Source organism: Peromyscus maniculatus, chromosome 3 (genome assembly GCF_049852395.1).
Source record: "Peromyscus maniculatus bairdii isolate BWxNUB_F1_BW_parent chromosome 3, HU_Pman_BW_mat_3.1, whole genome shotgun sequence".
NCBI lineage: Eukaryota > Metazoa > Chordata > Mammalia > Rodentia > Cricetidae > Peromyscus > Peromyscus maniculatus.
The window spans coordinates 112,149,991-112,169,172 of NC_134854.1; the positions used below are offsets into that span (position 1 = coordinate 112,149,991).

Genomic DNA, 19,182 nt, shown 5'->3' on the forward strand with positions numbered 1-19,182 from the left:
ACACACACACACACTCTCTCTCTCTCTCTCTCTCTCTCTGTCTCTCTCTCTCACACACACACACACACACACTCTCTCTCTCTCTCTCTCTCTCTCTCACACACACACACACACACACACTAATAATAATAATTTTAAAAATAATTTTTCAAAGATTGAAAGACTGGGTAGGGCCCATCAACTAAAAAGCTGAAGCAACCCAGCACTGGGTACTCAGGGACATTGTTAAGACTAACATTCAAGCTGGGTGTAATGCCCATGCCTGAAATCCTAGCAGTCTGGAGGCTGAAACAGGAGGACTGCCCCAACTTCAAGGCCAGCTGTGCCATATAGTAAGTTAAAGAGACCCTGTCTCCAAAAGCAGAAAAATGAAATAAAATCCCCAGAGGTGAATACTGTCACTCAGAGTTTTTCCGCAATTTAGTCAAATCCAGCCCAGGGGCTTTTTTGGTATGGCCTCTGATTCAAGGATGGTCCAGGTGTATTTTAGTATCATAAAAACAACAAAGACAGGCAGAGACTGTGTGTGGCTTATAGAGCCTGGAGTATTTCCTCTCTGGATCTTTACAGAAAAACAAAGCCACCTCTGATCTGATCTAAAGACCAGGCTCAGCAGACAAAACAAACAACAAAGATTTAAGGACTTTCAGGGCAGAAGGGAGGAACATCAAGGTTGTTTTCCCAGTTTACACCTTTTATCAGCCTTCTGGGGGCCAGCAAAATAGACACGGGTGGGAATTCAAGATGTCTAAAAGAGGCCTAGTTGTAGACAAGGCCACCAAACAGTTAATGTCAGTTAAATGTCAAGTCCCAACTTCAAACCTGAGATCTGTATTCCCAAAAGCCACTAGTCCTGTTACCTAGCAAATGAAGCCAGGAAAGTCTATTAAGTCACTGGCTAGGAATCAAATATACATCTTTTTGTTGATTTTCTTTTCAACTTTTAATTGCATGTATTTATTCTCTGTGTGTTTGTACCATGGCATACACGTGCAGGTCAGGAGATGACCTGCAAGCATCAGCTCTCTCCTTCTGCCACGTGGGTCCTAGAGAATAAACTCAGGTCATCTTTTAAACAAGTCGTTGCTCTTTAAAAGTAGACTCAATATCTACCCTTTTATTCTATCATATTATTATTCTATATATATTCTATATATCCATATTATCCCCTTGGCTTGCAGCAAACACCTTTCTTTACTCATTGAACCATCTTACTGTACCACCGCCACCTCCCTTTTTGAGATAGGATCTTGCTACATAGTCCTGGCTGATCTGGAATTTGTAGTCCCAGCTAATCTCAAACTAGAAATCCTTCTACCTCAGCCTCCTGATTGCTGGGATTACAGTGTAGTACACCACACCAGGCCCTGATTTGTTGTTGTTGTTGTTGTTGTTGTTGTTGTTGTTGTTTTATTATTTTGAAAGAGCTAAACTTTATATTGCTATCCATCCTAGTGATAGCTGTGATAGGCACTTGCTTCCCACTCACAGAAGAGGCCTCAGTGAGGCCGTAAGGAAAGCTAGCCAGTAGCCTTCCAGACCTGCTATCTGCCAGCCATACATTGTCTATTTGTATGCTGAGCACTGAAAAGACTAGCATGACCACCACACAGCTCTTACTCTCCAACAGTATGAGGAAAAGCCTACAAAAAATGGAGGGGGATATATTTGGGAGAAGAGCTAAAACTTCCTCCCTCGTTAAGTTTTGAAAATTCCAACTTAGAACCCGTCTTAGTATTTTCCTCACATCATAAGCTATTGATTCATACAGATCATGTGGCAGTTTCTGGAAGCATTCAAACAATGCAGGAACTGTGACAATGACCAAAAGAACCTGCCACCTAGGGAGAAGACAGAACAGCTACTCTTTAGGTGAACTTGTAGGCTTAGACTGCCCACCATCTGAGAATGAAGTGGCCCACCAACTCTAAGAACATCTGACCCTATGGCTGGATATGCAATTGAGCACTTCCCAGAGTTGATGCTGAGCTCTCTCCTTCTGTATCTTATGAAAAGAAAAAATCCCTCCCAAGCTCTCCCTCCACCTTTCTGAATGTCACTGCACACCATTTTCTTTGCCCTCCTGGCCTGGTGCACCCTCCACTCACCTCCACCCTGGCCAGAGAATCTACCCCTCCCACCAGCCTTTGTCTCCAGCATCCTTCCTCTATCTTCCTCACCTAGCACCTTCACTCACTCTTCAGATCCAGTTCACCTGTCTCCTCTTCCAGGAGGCCTTTCTCACACTCCAAGAGCATATCACCTCCCTCCTCCAGCATCTTCCAGTCCCTCCTTTCAACTCCGTACTGTCACTCACAAGAATCTGTCACTCTGCTAACAAATACATCCACTCAAGGGCAGGAGCAGCCTATTTATCTCCATCTATTAGGAAACTAACCCAGTGCCTAGCATGCTATGCTCACTCTGTGTGTGTGTGTGTGTGTGTGTGTGTGTGTGTGTGTGTGTGTGTGTGTTGCTCACAAAAGAAGAAGAGGGAAGAGAGAAGGAGAAAGAAAGAAAGAAAGAAAGAAAGAAAGAAAGAAAGAAAGAAAGAAAGAAAGAAAGAAAGAAAGAAAGAAAGACAGAGAGAAAGAAAGAGAGACAGAGAGAGAGAGGGAGGGAGGGAGGTGGGTGGGTGACAGAGAGAAATGAAGGTGTCTGTGGTCTGTCAGGTGCGCTGAGATCTCAGATACCTATTAATCCCCACAAGAAAGTAGCAGGCAAAACTGTGATGCTCACTCTGCCAGGACTTCATTTCTCAATCCACTATGCCTCAGAACTGATGACTCAGATCCCTAAACCACTTCATTCTCTCCTGTTTCTATCAGAGTATTTGACTTGAATTCCAGACTTCCTCCGCAAATCCCAAGGGAATTCTTGACTCACATAGGCTCCAGTGACACCCTAGGCCTTCACCTGCAATAGAGCTGGGGCTAGGCCCAGATGCAAGGACAGCAGCATGTAAGGACACAGAAGTGTCCATTACTGCTGCACTAGGATGGGAAATGTTAACACTTCTATCAGCAGAAGCAAGTTATAAAAATTATTACCTTTCCTTCTCATTAGCTTTATGAACTTTTCCCAATAATGAGCTCAATCACTCACTCATGCAGAAGAGGATGAAAAATCAATACTGTAAAAGTGAGAGGCAAACAGAGAGTGCAGAAGAGCACATCAAATACCTAATGCCTCTCATTATGTCCAGACAGGGCTACAGACAGGTCCAAGGGTGTGGGACTTAGTCACAGAGGCACTAAGGACGCTTGGCAGCCAGTTCACTCCAGCAGTCACCAGGTGTGCCTCAGATTCACCTGCTCCTAGTCCAAGAAGGAGAAGCTCTGATCCACACACATCCCAGACTACCAGGCCCCTGGAGCTCTGCCTTGAAGGTTGCCAATGCCCAGCCTTTCAGCACTTGTATGCAGAAGGCATGGAAGATGTGGATAGGGAAAAAAAAAAATCTCCATACTTAGTTCAAGGGTTTTTTTTCCTCTATCTTTTTCTCTCTCGTTTAAGGATTGTTCCACTCATTTCAATGTCCCAGAGTTAGAGTTGTCTACAGTGAAAGCACTTGCCAACCCTACCCACCCAGAGCGAGCTGTCTCCTTTGCACTGATGGAAACAGCACCTGCCCAACACTTTAACTGTGACACAAAAAGGTGCCTTAGTTCCCTTCTCCTGCAGGAGGCTGCAGGTCTCCAAAACCACCTGCTGTGGCATCTCTTCCAGAAGGTTCAGCATTGCATCTGCTGCAGGTCCTCCTATGAGCGGTGCACCTGCTGCAGTACCACCCAAAGAAATCATCTACAGCAAATTTTACAAAGAGTGAATTGGTAGCTATCAGTAGATGACACGATCTTCAAGAAGGCAGGAGGACCAGAGAGAAAACAAGGGTATTGTGGAGGGGTAGGAAAGAGCAAAAGACATAACAGCATAAGGGGCCTCACAGCTCACCCAAGCTGTAATAAATAACTACCACCCTGGCCTCCCACTCTCCCTCTGTACTCAGTTCAAACTCAAGTCCCTGGGAAGGGGCTATCTATCCCTGGCTGAACTTGGGACATATGCACAGATCTAGCCTCCGCCAAGGCACTGAAACTGAATCTTACTGAGGCTGCAATCACAGGAGACAGGAAAGCTCCTGAAAGAAGATCTGAACTCTAATCCTAAGGAGAAAAGGATGTTGAGCAGCCAGAAATGGAAACACCTACAAAAGTAGATTAAGTATTTCCATCTTGAAGGGACTTGCTCTACTATTCCCTGAAAACTCTGGTTTGCAGACATTATCATCCATCTAGGAAGCTAGGAGAAAGCTAGTAGGGGGACATTCTCTTCATTCTAAGGTAGCAATTCATTATCAAGCACACAAACAAAAATCCACACACCTGCACCTAGAGGAATCTGAGCCCCTCCCACTTGGCCAGCGTAAGTACTTACACGCACTGTGCTGTAGGGCCAGTCAGAAGGGGAAGGCAGGAGGGAAGGCCCAGCTTCTCCTCTGCAGGTAGAGGGAAGAGAGGCTGTGAATCCCCCTTCACTGTCATCAATACCTTCCAGGCGAGAATGAAGTGAGAGCACACTTGTAGGCAGCCATGCTCTTCTCTTTAGAACTGTCCTGGGTGAGATGACTCCTGCCTTGCTCAGTCCACATGATTAACCTTTTATCTCAAGAAAGTGATCCTTTGTCCTGCTGCCTGCAGTGGGGCTTCTTCAGGAAACCTCCAGTTTTGTTCTAAAGCACAAGTCAGAGAGCCCGTTCCCATCCTGACAACTGTCTCTACTGTTTCAGAGGCATGGAGGGCTGCTCCGCTGTTAGCTCCTCAAGCCACAGAAAGCCTTCTACAATCTGATCTTCTCATCCTGCATCCCACCACTTGTCATAACTGCTTCCTAGTCCTGGTGGCTACCTATCTTCCAGGGGGAGGGCCAATGTCATCTCTGGCCTACCAGCAGGTTATAACACTCCCAAATAACTCATCTCTGCCATTTAACACTGACTGGAACCAACTCAGCCTCTTTCAAAGCTCCCAGGTTAAGCCTGTCTTCTCCCCAAGAATGAAATGTCCTGAGGGTCAGGAGCTAGGGGCTTGTATCTTTTACCCACTAAATGCTTTGAACAGCTGTGTGATCATCAGGACAGTTAGCTTATCTTTCTGCCAGTCTCATCACAGAATTACAATCTCACCCAGTTTCTGCACCCTCTGTGTGCACAGGCTACTGACCTAATGGAGACAAAGCTGCCCGCTAGTCTCAAATCCATGGTCTCCAAAGCAAATGTCATTAGATGCTGCCAACAGCCAGACCACCCCCCTTGCCATCAACCTGGTTCTGTCTGTCCACTTCTCAACCATGGCAATGAAAGGATCCTAGATGCAGACAGCACAATCTCCCTAGTCACTCTAGGTTTGAATGGTTTAACTCTGGACACCCGGTGCAATTCAGGCCAATGGGATGGTAGAGAAATGCTGCCGGGGTGGCTCTGGGAAACCTGTCCTTGCTGACAAAGACAGAGGCTGACACAGCTCTTCTGCTGCTGCTTAGTTGTAATCATGAGGCAGCAGCAGCAGCTATTACAGAATTGTGGCAACAGTCAGCCAGAGTGTGGCTAGTTCACTGGGGAAAACAGAGGGGAGGGAGGAGGAGGAGGAGCACCGAATCCCTGATGATGCCAGTGAGCTGCTGAACTGGTCCACCTTAGGAGTGCTCCTAGACTCCTTACTTGTAAAATAAACTCTGCATTAAAGCAGGAAGACTCCTGACTAACAGCTCCGATCAATTAGATGCATTAATAACTGTAGCAGCAGTCATAGCACTCCTTCATTATTTGCCAGTTCGTGCTAAGCCCTGGGTAGCTATTATCCCTGACCCCTGGGGCAATCCTGTGTGTGAGCATCATGATGCTCCAACAAGGCTCAATGTGCTGAAGCTGTAAGCAAAGAGCTAGGCTTTGCACCTGGGCTGCCGTGCTGTGAAAATTATGCTCTTGGTGTCACACATTGCATGCCCCTGAGCCCCACCCCTATGCCCTCCTGACACACGAGGCATTGCAGCCCTTACACCAGCGATGGCTTTGACAAATGAGACTCTCAGTACAGGGATGGACTTGGACAATGCGGCAAAGCAAATTGGTGAGTCAAGAGTCTGAAGACTCCAAGTTCCCAGGGCCTGGAAAGCACTTTCCCCCAAGCCACACTGATATAGCTAGCTGTGGAGCAGCTTGGGACCCAGGGCCTAGGGATACCAGGCTCCAGGGCCAGGCCTTTTCTGCCCATTATTACACAAGCTGGCAGATGGGCCAGCCCAGGAAGATGCACTCACCAGCCGCGCTGACTGCTGTTGCTCACGGCTGGGGCTGGCCCGCTTCTTAGGCAGTGATGACTTCAAGTGCTTCTCAGCTGCCTCTTTCTCCTTTTTCGCCACCTTGACCAGTTCATCCTGGACTATAGCCTGCTCCTGTTGGAACCTAGGCCAGAAAGAGACAGAGAGAAACTGATGTAGAAGGCATGACTGTAAGAACATGGGCAGGAAAAGACCTGCCTGCTCACTGTACCTGACTAAGCAGGGATGGGGTTCTCTGGCCCTTAGCTGCCCAGAAGCACAGGACAATTCTTTCACTTGAGGGGAAGCCTCGGTGACAGCATGCATAGAAAGGGGACAGTGACACTAAGACAACATAGATCAAGAACAAGAGAGCTAGTCATAGGCAAAGAATCAAACAGTCACCTGCCAGAGGGAGTGTGTCAGGGCAAAGCTGAATCCCATGAGCACCATCCTTTCAAACAAGTAGGCAGGGTGGGCCATGTCCTTGTTTGGCTGAGATCCTGAAGGCTTTAAACAGCAGCAGTTTTGGGTTTTAAACATCTAACTTTGTCCTGAGTATAGCCATACTCTGACTTATCCTGGCATTCTGCTAGTATGTCCTAGTAGATAAAAGTCAGCAGGACTAAGATGCCCTCCATATTGTTCATGAAAGTAAACAGAGCAAGCAGCATCAAGGTCACCATAGAGGAAATGCCACAGTATCATGAAGTGCTATGCCATAGCCCCAACTGCTAACTTGGATTTATCTGTAATAAGTTCAATCTAAAAATTGAGAATGAATAAACAATCTGATTAGCAATAAACATGCTTGAAAGCAGGTGTAACTGATGGAAAGTAATTATAATAGTAAGTAAAGCAGCAGGATATGAAAACGCCTATGACGTTAATATACCCTAAGCTAAGGTAAAGACATGGAGTGCAAGAGACATCCCAGAAGAGCCACAGCAGTTGCACTGAGATAATGAGTCTATGGAGATTTGTTTTCATTTTATATATTTTTCTAAGTCTTTTATCAGCATGTATTACTTTAAAATTGTTAAACATTACTGAGGGGAGAGGGAGGTTGTGCATTCCTGGAGGTGCCTTGGGATTCAGGAGAGTACATTTGAGAACACAGATACTCACCTAAGGCTGTCTGCTGGAGGGCAAGCCCCAGCCGTGGCCGATACTGTCCATGGGCTGAGTCTGGGCCCTAGGACCATGCAGAAGCTGCTTTCTCAAGGATGATGAGGAAGCCCATCAGTGAAGGCCAGAGGACAGTCTCTGTGAGCTGTGGCCAGGCAACTATGTTCCCATTAAGAGCATTCTCCTCTTGCTCCTTCTTACGGAGTGATTTCTAAAGGTGACAACTAGTAGGTCAAAGAATCAGGAAGCTGGCCTACACAAAGGGTCCTCTGTGCCTTCGCCACTGTTCTATACATCCTGTTTCAGGATCATGGCCTATGCTGGCAGGAAGTTCACCACCTAGAACTGAGTAAGTTCCACTTCCTTCATTCCTCTAAGAACCTGTCTCTTCAGTGCTAGGTTTTAAAGATGGAGTCTTAAGAATCCATCTTTGGTAACCAAGTTTCCTGTAACCTTTTCAGTGTTTTTCATCTTCTAGTTAGGATCAGGGCCACCTGGAGTTGTGCTTTAACACAAGTAATATCAACTATGAGGCACGTGCTCCAGGGCCTGGTGGGGAGTGGGGGCGGGTGGAGGGAGTTGCAGACTCTTGGGCTTACCTCTTGAGATCCTCCTTCACTGATGAGGGCTTCTGACCACCACCACTCTCTGCCCTGGGCACTTTAGAGTCTGCAAAGGAACCAGAGGAAAAGGACCAATCAACAGCAACCAGGATTGATGAAGAAAGGGTACAGGAACACAGACACAGACATGGAATGTACTTCCTCAGGAAACGATGCTCTGCATGTGGACAGATGTCCCTATGGAAAAGCATACCCCACAGACAGACTGCAGAATCCCAGAGGCAGATAGAAGCAGAGCCTCAATTCAATCAGTCTGCAGAGCCAAATACAGGAAGCTGCTCTGCCCACAGGCTCTGCAGCAGGGCATCCTCGATGTGGGGCTGGCAGCAAACCACCTGAGTGCTGCTCTCTACCTTCACCATTACTTGCTCCACAGCTGTGAGGACTTGGAGTTTACCTCTTAAACACAGGCCAGACATGGCTGAGGGCTCCATCCCTCTGCCATGTGTGTGCAAGAGGAGGGTAGAGGCTCTTGTAGCCTGTTTATTTTGGTACCTGCCATGGTTTGAATGCTTGCCCCTCTAAAACTCAGGGAGAAACATAACTACATCCTAACAACAGTAAGAGGCAAGGCCTTCAGTAGCAATTAGGACTAGAAAGCTCCCTGTCATGGATGGCAGTAATAACTTTATAAGATGATGGGACGCCTTAAGCTCTCACACTTGCTCTGTCCCCCATGTGAGGCCTTATGCTGGGACTCTGCCCAATTCTCATAGCAAGAAAGCCCTGACCAAATGCTGCCCTTGGATTTTGGATTTCCCAGCCCCCAAACTGTAAGAAATTGACTTCTTTATAAATTATCCCACCTGTGGTATTTAGTTATAGCAACCAAAACAGCATCCATGTCTACAGATTCCTAATGCTGGTGTGGCAGTCTCTCCATATTAAACTTACCTTACTTCTATAATTAGCTAGAACTATCAGGTTGTTGGGGAATTCTCCCATGATGACAATGAAGATCTTGTCACTCCTCCCCTCCACAGCTTTCCAAACCCATGTGTCCTGAGTCCCCTACCGCGACCTCAGTATTCTAAGGCAGGAGCACCTGCACCAAATATTAACAAAGGGCTGGAGTGGAGGAGCATGCACAGGCCTGCTATTCCATTCCAGAAGGAAGGCATGTCCAAAATGGCCATACCCACTCATGTGAGGACAGTGGCACAGCTGAGGTCGAGGAGGGCACACTACGTGCTCCTTAGTAACATACTAGGCTCTCACCTAGGACTGCAGCAGAGGAGAACCATGTCTACAGTAATGCTCCTCCTACTCATTTATAAAAGCTTTGTTTAGGTACAAAGTGTGGTGTTTGTTTTTGTTTTTGATAGAAAATTCTCCTCTTTCTGTACTGGGGGTCTAACTCAGCTGGCAGGGTGCTTGCCAGGAATACAGGAAGCCATGGGTTCCATTCCCAACACCACATATAGCAAGTATGGTGCATCCCTGTGACCCTAACACTGGAGAGCTGGGACAGGAAGACCAGGAGTGAAAAGTCATCCTCAGCTACATTATAGAATTCAAGACCAGCCTGGGCTACATGAGACTGACTCAAAAAAATAATAAATAAATTTTTTCCTTTCCCAACTTAAAAATAATACCCTTCCCCCACTGCAGATAATGTAGCACTGACCCACCAACCTCCCTCCTATGGGGGGGGGGCACTTAGGTCCATGCCTCCCTCAATACTGAGCACCTTCTAGAATCTCTCTGCCAAGTATCAGCGATGAGGGGCTTTTACAGCAAACATCTGTCCATTGTGACCTTGGACATTGAAATATCTTTCAAACTCTCCACAAACCAAAGTGAGAGCACTCTGTCAATGTTCTAGTCTCCCTTTTATCAATCTCCCTCAGTTATCTTTCTTCTAAACTGACTGGAATTTCTTAGCGCTTCCCACCTTCCTTTCTAGTCTGCTATGGTGGCTGGAATCTATTCATCTCAATGGCCTTGGCTCCTGCACCTGAGCAAGGTGTGAGGGAACAATTTAATTTTAACAGTGTTTTCTAACTTAGTTCTACCACTAACATAAAGGCAAAATTATGTTAAAAGATGCCTTAAAAACCAGACCATTTCAAGCTGGTCCATTTCTGCCAAATCTTTTCCCACATTCCAGAAACTTAAAACATACTCTGCAAAATATTTTGTACAAAAACTAAGTGACAACTGAACTCCCATTATTCCTTTCAAGCAGCTGAAACTTACTGAAATGGAAGCCAGGGCTTATTCTCCGAAGCTGAGATGACAATACATTGTGACAATCTTATTTTCCCATCACTCTCTTCCTCTTCAGTTAATCTGCTTAGTAAGCTCGCTGGGTCAAACTAGACCCCTTTCTGTCCTTCTCATCTCTAGGCCAAAAAACTCCTAGGAAAGAGGCATGCTGGCTGGGTAAAGGACAGGGATGGGGGGGGGGGGGTGTTTAGCTTACCCAGCCCCATTCACCAAGATCTCAGAGTGAAATCTAGGCTCTGATTGGCTCTGAGGCCTACAACACAGTGGGAGGAGTGTCCGAGCTCTCTAGCCCCTGTTGGAGGTGACCACAACCAATGTGTCCCCTTCCTTTGGACTTTGTAGTCTGGAGACAACAAACTGCTTCTACATCTTCAACAGGCCAGGCTGCACCCTACCTCTAAGCCTCTGCTCGTACTGTTTACCTGCCTGAAAATCCTAGCCACCAACAGCCCTATCTTCCCACATTCAGGCAGACCCTGTCTATCGTAAGGAGCCTGCTCTGCACCATCCCTGGCCCTAGGCCGCTGGCATGAGCTCCTGATGCTACATGGTTACACCATGTCATGAGTTCCAGGTTGGATATATGGCCTTTAACCAGAGCTCTGTCACCCTCAGAGTGGGGGTTGTCTACATGCCTTGTGTTCCAGCAGTGCTACCTGGACAAAAGTGGACACTCCCAATCTCTAATCTTACAGCTCCTCAAAAAAGATGGGTATGAAGGGCAGCAGCAACTTGAGGCCACACACCAAAGCTCCCACCCAGGGCACAGTCTCCCCTCTGCAGTGGCTTGTTTAAAAACAAATCATCAAATTTCAAGTAACAGACCATATTCTCACAAGGGTTCGTTAACTACAACAGCAAGCACTCCAAAGCCTTCTGAGAACCCTGACTCCAGTATTCCTTGCGGGCCTCTCTTGAAGGCTTTTTGTTTCTTTGTGTTTGCTCCAAGCAACTGTTTGAAAGGAGTACAGGAGAGCAGCATGGGTGCCAGCTCCACAGGGGCCAGGGTGTCTTGGGAGGGTCAGATCAGGGTGGCTGAGGCTGGTGCCAGCAGCACTACTCAGGTACCCCACTGGTCCATTTTCATACACTTTATTCTCTGACTGGCAGCTAGGGTAGAGCTGCTGTAGCTGAGTGACAGTCTGCGTCTTCTGGCTCCTGAAAAGCAGACAACTCCCTACCTGAACTGTCAGACCATGACCTTCTGCCTCATCTTTTACATGTGCAGTCATGGGAACACTGTGAGGCAAACAGTCTGGCCCACACCTGTAGCCTATACCACACCAGACAGTGTCTGCTGCATGGAGTGCCATTGTCCCAGAAGGCAGTGACTCTCATCACTCAGGAATAAAGGCAAGCCCAGCCGCAGCCGGGCAAATCTCTCACAGCCTCTGTTCCCACTCCCCCAACATACCTGTCTGAGGGGCTTTAGAGGTGCCTTCTGGGTGGCCACGTGAAGAAGGTGGAGGAGCCATAGGCACAGGCTTGGAGGGCACAGGAGTGGTAGATGTAGGGGTGGTGGGTGCAGGAGTGGTTGGTGCAGAGACTGTGGACACAGGAGCACGGGGCGCAGAACCAGGACCAGGAGCTGGCTGCTGCTGTGCTGAAGGCTGGCAAGAATCCTTCATGCGGTTCACCACACTTTCAGACAGCTTTGGGAAGAAGTGAGTAACAGGAAAAGTTACATCACAGAAACCTTAGAAATTCATCCCTGGAACTACTGAATGAAGTTTTGACGACCAGCTCCAATAATATAACTCTACTCAAAAGCCTCTCACAGTGGTCTAGTGCCAAGCCCACTGGAATTCCCAGCCTATCCCAAGAAGTCCCCACTGGATTCTGCAGCTTTTTCTCCCATCTTGTCATCCTCTACACACACCCTACCCTTGGGGTTCCATGACTCACATCCCTTACTTCCCTGACCCTCTCAACCTCACAAACCCCACTGGTCACTTCTGACTATCATCGGTGGTCCATTCAGGACAGTTCAGTGTTCCCTTCCCAGGAGCCTTCGAATGCACTCAGGTGAAGCACCAGCTCTCCCCTCCCTGCACCCGCTGTTGCAATGCATGCCAAGGAAGCAGCATGCCTCCACAGCCTCTGCAGGCCTGGCCTGTTGGTGTGTGGAAAGTTGCAGCACTGACACTCTTTCTTCACCTGCTCTAGTCACCACACAGGGCAGATAATCAAAATACTTGTTGATTCATTTCACCTGATTCCCCTAATGAAGCCTTGGTAACTGAAATGCTCACTCTTTTCAAAGGAAGTAAAATGGGCATGAGGGTGTCATAAAACAGTTTACATAGATGAAGTAGTGAGCTAGAGATAAATCCCAGATAAAAACCCTTAAGAGTTCACTTCAGTAAATATTTATTAAGTGCCTAACATTCACAGGCTATCATAAAGCACAGTTGAGGGGAAGACATTAAAAATGGCTTCAGGACAAAAGGCACAATCAGCAGTTCTATTTCCAGATACCCATGGAAAGAAAGCAGTCCCCTGTGTGCACAGGGTTGTGCTAGGATGCTCAGTGGAAGACAAACAAAACCAAAATGCTATGGCAGGGCCAGGTGTGGTGGTGCACACCTTTAATCCCAGCACTTGAGAGGCAGAGGCAGGTGGATCCCTGAGTTCTAGACCAGCCTGGTCTTCAGAGAGTTCCAAGACAGCCACAGCTAAACAAAGAAACCCTGTCTTTAAAAACCAAAGTGGGGGTGGGGGGTGGGAGGGTATGAACATCCAGGCGGGAATGGGTTAAAGAACTCAGCGCACACATTGTGTGAATCACCAAGAGGCACCAAAGAAGACTGAGACAAGACACACAAGCACTGTCAGAAGGAGCACGACACGCTGCTGGCCACTAGCAAGCCTCAGGACTCTACTCAAAGCAGTAAAAAGATACCAATTACCAAGATGCAAACAAGTCTAACTAAACTGAATATGCATATGTACAAACACAAACCCACAGTGAATTTTCACATCTCTGCACAGATTTGCACATAGGTTCTGCTCAGAGGGGCAGGCCACATGGCTCCTCATCAAAGCCCTGGGGAGGAAATAAGCAAGGTATGTATATATGTATATGTGTTTCTGTGAATCTATGTGTATGTGTGTTTATGCCTTACTTTTTTCTTGAAATAATAATTTCTTTGACATCTAAAGAGTATGTTAATAATTGAAAATATATAAAAATCAAATAACTGATGATACAGGGCAATCCCACCAATCAGTAGAAGAGAACAGAAGGCCCAGAATGAATCTGTATGTCTATGGCCAACTGATGGTTCAAAGGGTTATGTGGCTAAGTCTGGTCCCTAAGGATTTGTGTTGGAAGTTTGGTCCTCAGTGTGGCCATGCTGGAAGGTGATGGGACCTGTAAGAAGTGGGCATGGGGACAGCCATTACCCTTCTCCACTCTTTGGCTTTCTGTCTGAGATGTGATGTCTCTCTAACATGCTGCCACTCTTGTGATCTGCCTTGAGGTAATGCAGTCAGAAGATTCCTCACAAGAGCTAGCACCCTGTGCTGTTGAACTCTCAGCCATCAAAACTGGGAGCTAAGCCAGGCATGATGGCACACACCTTTAGTTTCAGTACTCAGGTAGGCAAAGGCAGGTGGTTCTCTGTGAGTTTGAGGCCAGCTTGGTCTACAAAATGAGTTCCAGGACAGCCAGGGTAGTTACACAGAGAACTCTGTCTTGAAAAACCAAAATAAAATAAAGCTGGGAGCTGAATAAGCCTCTTTTCTTTGTAAAGTTCCTGGCTTCAGGTATTTCAACACAGTAGCAGAAAACAGACTAGCAATGGCACAGGTACCAACATACTTCAATGGGCAAAGAGTAACCTCATCAGTAATAATATATAGCCAACCTGGTATCACACACAAAGTAACAGAGTTGGGCCCCACACTAAACTATACATGAAAAAACTAATTTAAAACAGATCAGTCATCTGAAAGTAGGAAAGAAAAAAAAACTCCTAGTAGAAAACCGAGGCAAACTGAATGACGTGTGTTTTGGCATAGATTCTAGGATGTGGCACCAAAAGTAAAGGCAACCAATTAAATGGATAATTGACTTCATGAAAATTAAAGTTCTGTTTATCAAAAGACATTCTAAAGCAATTGAAAAGATAACCCACAAAATGGATAAAACATTAGTAAATCATACCTAACCGGGGACTTGTAGCTAGGATATACAAGGAGCTCCTACAACTTACAATAAAAATAAAAATGGTCCAACTGAAAGAGAGTGGTGTGGTTTGACTCAGTGTCCCTCAAAGGCCTACACGCTGAAGGCTGGTCCTTAGGGTGACACTATGGGGAGGTGGTGGAAATTTTAGGCAGTGGAGTCCAGTAGAAGGTCCTTAAGTCACTGGCATGTGCCCTCATAGGGGTCAAGGGACCCCATTCTGTTCTCACCTTCCTTCCTATTTTATGAACAATTTGTTCTGGTGCAAGTTCTCATGATGTGCCGCTCTCAGTGCCCAGAGCAATGAAACCAAAGGTCATGGAGCAGACTCATGAGCCAAAGTAAAATCTCCTTAACTATCTCAGGTATTTGGTCACAGCAACCCAATGCTAATACCATGGAGGAAAGATCTGAACAGAAAAGTTCTATAACAAAAAGAAAAAAAGGGCCAAGAAGAACATGAAAAGATAATTTAACATTATCAGTCATTACTGAGATAAAAAATCAAGGCACACTGAGAGGACACTTCACATCCATCAGGGTAACTGCAATACAAACATCACACACAGTGTTGCAAAGCTAGGGAGATCAGAAGCCTCCTACATTGTGGGGTATAAAACAATACAGGCAGGACAGGGAAGAGTCTGAAAAATTCTCCAAAGGTTAAAACATTGAGTTGACCATATGATCTAGCAGTTCGAACACCCAGGACAAGCCAAGGAGAAAGGAAGCAACCCCACACATACCTCTATACTGATGTTCACAAGCGCTTATCCACAGTGGCCAAAAGGGACCACCCAGATGTTCAACTAATGCATGAATAAGTAAAATAAAAACATCTATACAATGGAATACTATTGAGAATAAAAAGGAATGAAATGTTGATGCATACCCTAGAAAACATGCTAAGTGAAAGAAGCTAGACATAGACGACCATAGCCTGTATGACATAGACCTACATGGTCCATTCATCCAGGAAATTCTCCAGACACACAAAAGGGATTATCAGTAGTCTGGTGCTAGGAATAAATTGTACATCATGTTGATCATATTTCATAGCATAGAGAGAGCAAACAAAAACATGAACAACCCAGGAAGGATGTCCCTCAGAAACCGCAAAAAGACATGTTCCAGTGGTAGGCTCTGAAAGGCAGACACAGCACAGGCAAGAGAAGCTACAGTGCCTTGGCAGTTTGTCATGGAGGTGGGTCTAACATGCATCCCACTATGAGTGGGAAGGAGAGACTGGCAGCCAGAGAGAGAGTAAGGCTACTGCCACCTATCCTTGTAGGAGGACATGCTACAAAAGTGGGCCTGAGAGCACATACAAAGAAGCTTCTCGGGTGAGGAGCCAAACAACTGTAAATGCTATGAGCAAAGCAGGAAGTTCAAGGAAGGCTTACAGAAACAGGACACAGGAGCAGTGTGGCAGGGAGTGCCTGGGCTAGGGATGTAGGATGAGGGAAAGAGTGAGGGGCTGCTGTCCTGACTGGTAGGAAAGAATGAGAGCTAGGACTTGAAGAAGACATAGGAGTGTAGTTCTCACATTCCTAGAAGAACATGGGTAAGAATGAAAAGGAAAGAGACACCTGTAAGAAGGTAACACATTAGTGTGCTGACACCAGAAGAGGGAAAGAGCCTACAGAGGTCAGCCAGTTTGTTCTTTCTCTGAGCTATAGCACCTGAACACAATCAGAAAAGTGAAGGTCAGCTCAGAGCAAGAGGAACCAGCCACATGCTGAGGTTAAGGCCAGACAGGGTATATTGAGTAGAATATTCCTGCAGGGAGCCTCCACTGTGGGAACATAGCAAGATGGAAAGAAAATGTGGACATCTACCACTGTTCAAGAAAAAGCTCCTGAAAGCTGATTTTTCATTTTTCAGAAAATTTAGCAAACTGATTGGTTTCATGAGAGCCATTTGAAATTGACCCTGGGAGGGAGTATTTCCACTACGGAAATTCAGAAATCAGAAAACACTACCAGTAGGGCTCTTTCTGAGGGGGAGGGGAGAGCAGACCAGGGTAAGAGGTCAAGTCTGACTTCAGGGTAAGAGGAAGTCAAGATGAGGGCTACTATGGGTGCGTCACAGGCTCTGGTTTGCCAGTCCTGGCATAGGTGGCATCAACAGAACCACGCTGCTTGGTGAGTGAGGGGTTAAGGAAAACATTGGCACAGTTCTTGTTGGTGGTAAGAGATTCGTAATATTTTTTAATGTTGCTACAAAATACAGCAAGTAATATTTTTAATCAACAAATACACACACACAGTAGTCATGCGAGAATAAACACCATCTGGGCAGTGCTCTCTGCACCAACAGAACCAGAACAGAGGCCTCCAGAGCCAGACGGGGCTGGGTGCTCAGTGCCACCAGCCCTCTGGTCGCTGTTCCACCAGAGCTGGCCAGAAAGTGTCCAGTGTGGCCAGCAGAGAGCTGTGGCAAGGGACAAGCATCTCCTTCTATCTCTGAGCCTCCCTTTCCTGACCTAAGATAGGAGTATGCTCAGGCTGCTGGCTTCAACACAGCTCGGGAGAAAATGCCATGCAGCAGGCCCCACCCAAGTCTGAATTCCATCTAAGCTCCTGACTAGCCTCTTGACCTTGGGCAAGGGCCTTCTCATCTCTAAGTTTCTTCTTCTGTGATAGAGAGATAATTAGTGGTGGCTTCAGGGCTTCACGGAGGACTAAACTGCAAAAAGCAGTTGCACAAAGAAAACATCAATGTGAGCTATTCAATGTAACTGGCGCACACCAGACCAATACCAGTTACAGTCCAGGCCAGACACATGCCAGGCACGCACAGGTGTATGAAAGGATCGAGCACAGGGACTATGAAAAGTGGCATACCCAGGCTCTACTGGCCTTGCACAAGTCTCTTCCCACAGCATCCAGAATCACCAGGCGACAATGATGGGTTCTAGTTAAAGCACTTCCAGGTCTGATTCCCGGACCTGCACTCATGCTGTCATAACACGACTAAGGAAAAGGGGTCTGTTCCGGCCACTGTGGCACGCTTGGCTGGCACCTCCACAGTCCCCCAGTGTGAGGTAAAGACCACGAAGACCCTCTTTCTTACTTCCTCTAGCCATACAGCCCTCTTCTAAGTCCCCTGGTGGTGGTGTGTGGGAAGGCACACAGCAAGCAGGAAGGCCAGACAGCAACTGCAGGAGGCCAGAACTGAGGCCTCAGTCTGAGTCACAACCGAGACCTCACCCCTTCCTTCATCACAAATGTTTCTAGAAACCCAGATTCCTCCAGATCCTCAGAACCAAAACATTACCTTCACCCAAGAGCAGCCACAAATGTACAGTTCTCTAAGAGAGGACAAATAGCTACATAGTCTGGGCAAGTCATGTGGCCGCCCCACGAATGAAAACTGTGGGGAACTGGTGCTGCTTTACCAAATGAAATACCCAACAGAAGTGTGAAAGATGAGCTGCATCCACTAACCCAACTGCAGATCAGTCAGAGGAAGTACAGTGTATGCACTAATGCACCAGGGAGCAACCACTTGGCACTCACCACAGCCTCCTCACTCCTCCTCCCACCACACCCAGCTCCCAGCCCTGGTAATCAAGGTGCAGAGCAGGTGAAGAAGCCACCCCTCCATAGAGCAGGCCACTGGTCTCCTGGGCCCATGCTTTAGCCTGCCCTCCTCTGTCCTGAGACAATGGATTATTCGTTCTCAAGAGCAAGAAGACATGTGCTGGCCATGCAGCCCTCAATGCTGAACAGCCCCTGGGACAATCGTCACAGGCAGGAAGGCAGTAGTAAACTGAGGGGTCAAAACAGCTAAGAAAACAAGGAACACAATGGAGTCCAGAGTGGGCTAAACAAAAAGGAAACTTAGCACATCTCCCCAACCAAAACCCTGCCTCCACTCCCCACTCTCTCAGTTCTCTGCCTGGTTTCTCTTCACAGAACTTCCCAATCTGACACAATACACATTTGATTCCCTGTGCACCATCACCAGAATCAAAGCCCCATTCAAGGCAGCCAGGATTCCACTTTGATCTAGCTGCATCCTCCATGCCTGAAAAAGTCCCCAGGCACATTAGAGGTGCTAAAACACTTGCTAAATTAAACATGTAGTAAAGGTTCGGGTACATAACACTGCATGCATGCAACAGAGTATTATTAGTTAGATTCCCATTACCATGACAAAATAGCTGAGATACTAAACTTCAAAGGAGGAAAGGCTTATTCTGGCTCATGGCTTCATTCAACACATGGTCCCTGGCTCTACTGCTTTGAGCCTATAGTGGGTGACTCAGTACATCCTAGCAAAGGAAGTCTATCCTATTTAGCTTTTATGATCAAGTTGACAGAGGAAAAGGCCTAGACCGAGGAATTGCCTAGATTAGATTGTCCTGTGAGCATGTCTGGGGGGTGGGGGTGGGGGGTTCTAAATACTAATTATTTAGGGGGCCCGGCCTCCTGTGAGCAGCACCATCCCTACATGTGGTCCTGGGCTATATAAGAAAGCTGGCTAACCATGAGCCTATGAGCAAGCCAGCAAGTAATGTTCCTCTACAGTTCCTGCTTCACGCACTTGCTTTAATTTCTTCCCCTCAATAACGGACTGAGACCTGAAAGTGTCAGTTGCTTTAGATCCATATTTTATCACAACAGAAAGAAAACTAGGGTAAGGCCTGTTCACTTCCAGAGCAGCTGAGAAGCAAAGACCGAGGGGTAG

At 46.8% G+C, this 19,182-nt stretch overlaps 1 protein-coding gene across 1 annotated transcript in view; it reads right to left on the minus strand.

Moving 5' to 3' along the window:
• The window catches only part of Chchd6 (coiled-coil-helix-coiled-coil-helix domain containing 6), a 212,837-nt gene that overhangs the window by 180,334 nt on the left and 13,321 nt on the right, over positions 1-19,182 (minus strand). The window contains exons 2-4 of the mRNA XM_006994771.4: positions 11,713-11,950; positions 8,046-8,115; positions 6,319-6,463 (exon numbers count right to left, since the gene is read on the minus strand). Coding sequence (XP_006994833.2) covers positions 6,319-6,463; positions 8,046-8,115; positions 11,713-11,950 — 453 coding nt within the window. The remainder of the gene's footprint in view (positions 1-6,318; positions 6,464-8,045; positions 8,116-11,712; positions 11,951-19,182) is intronic.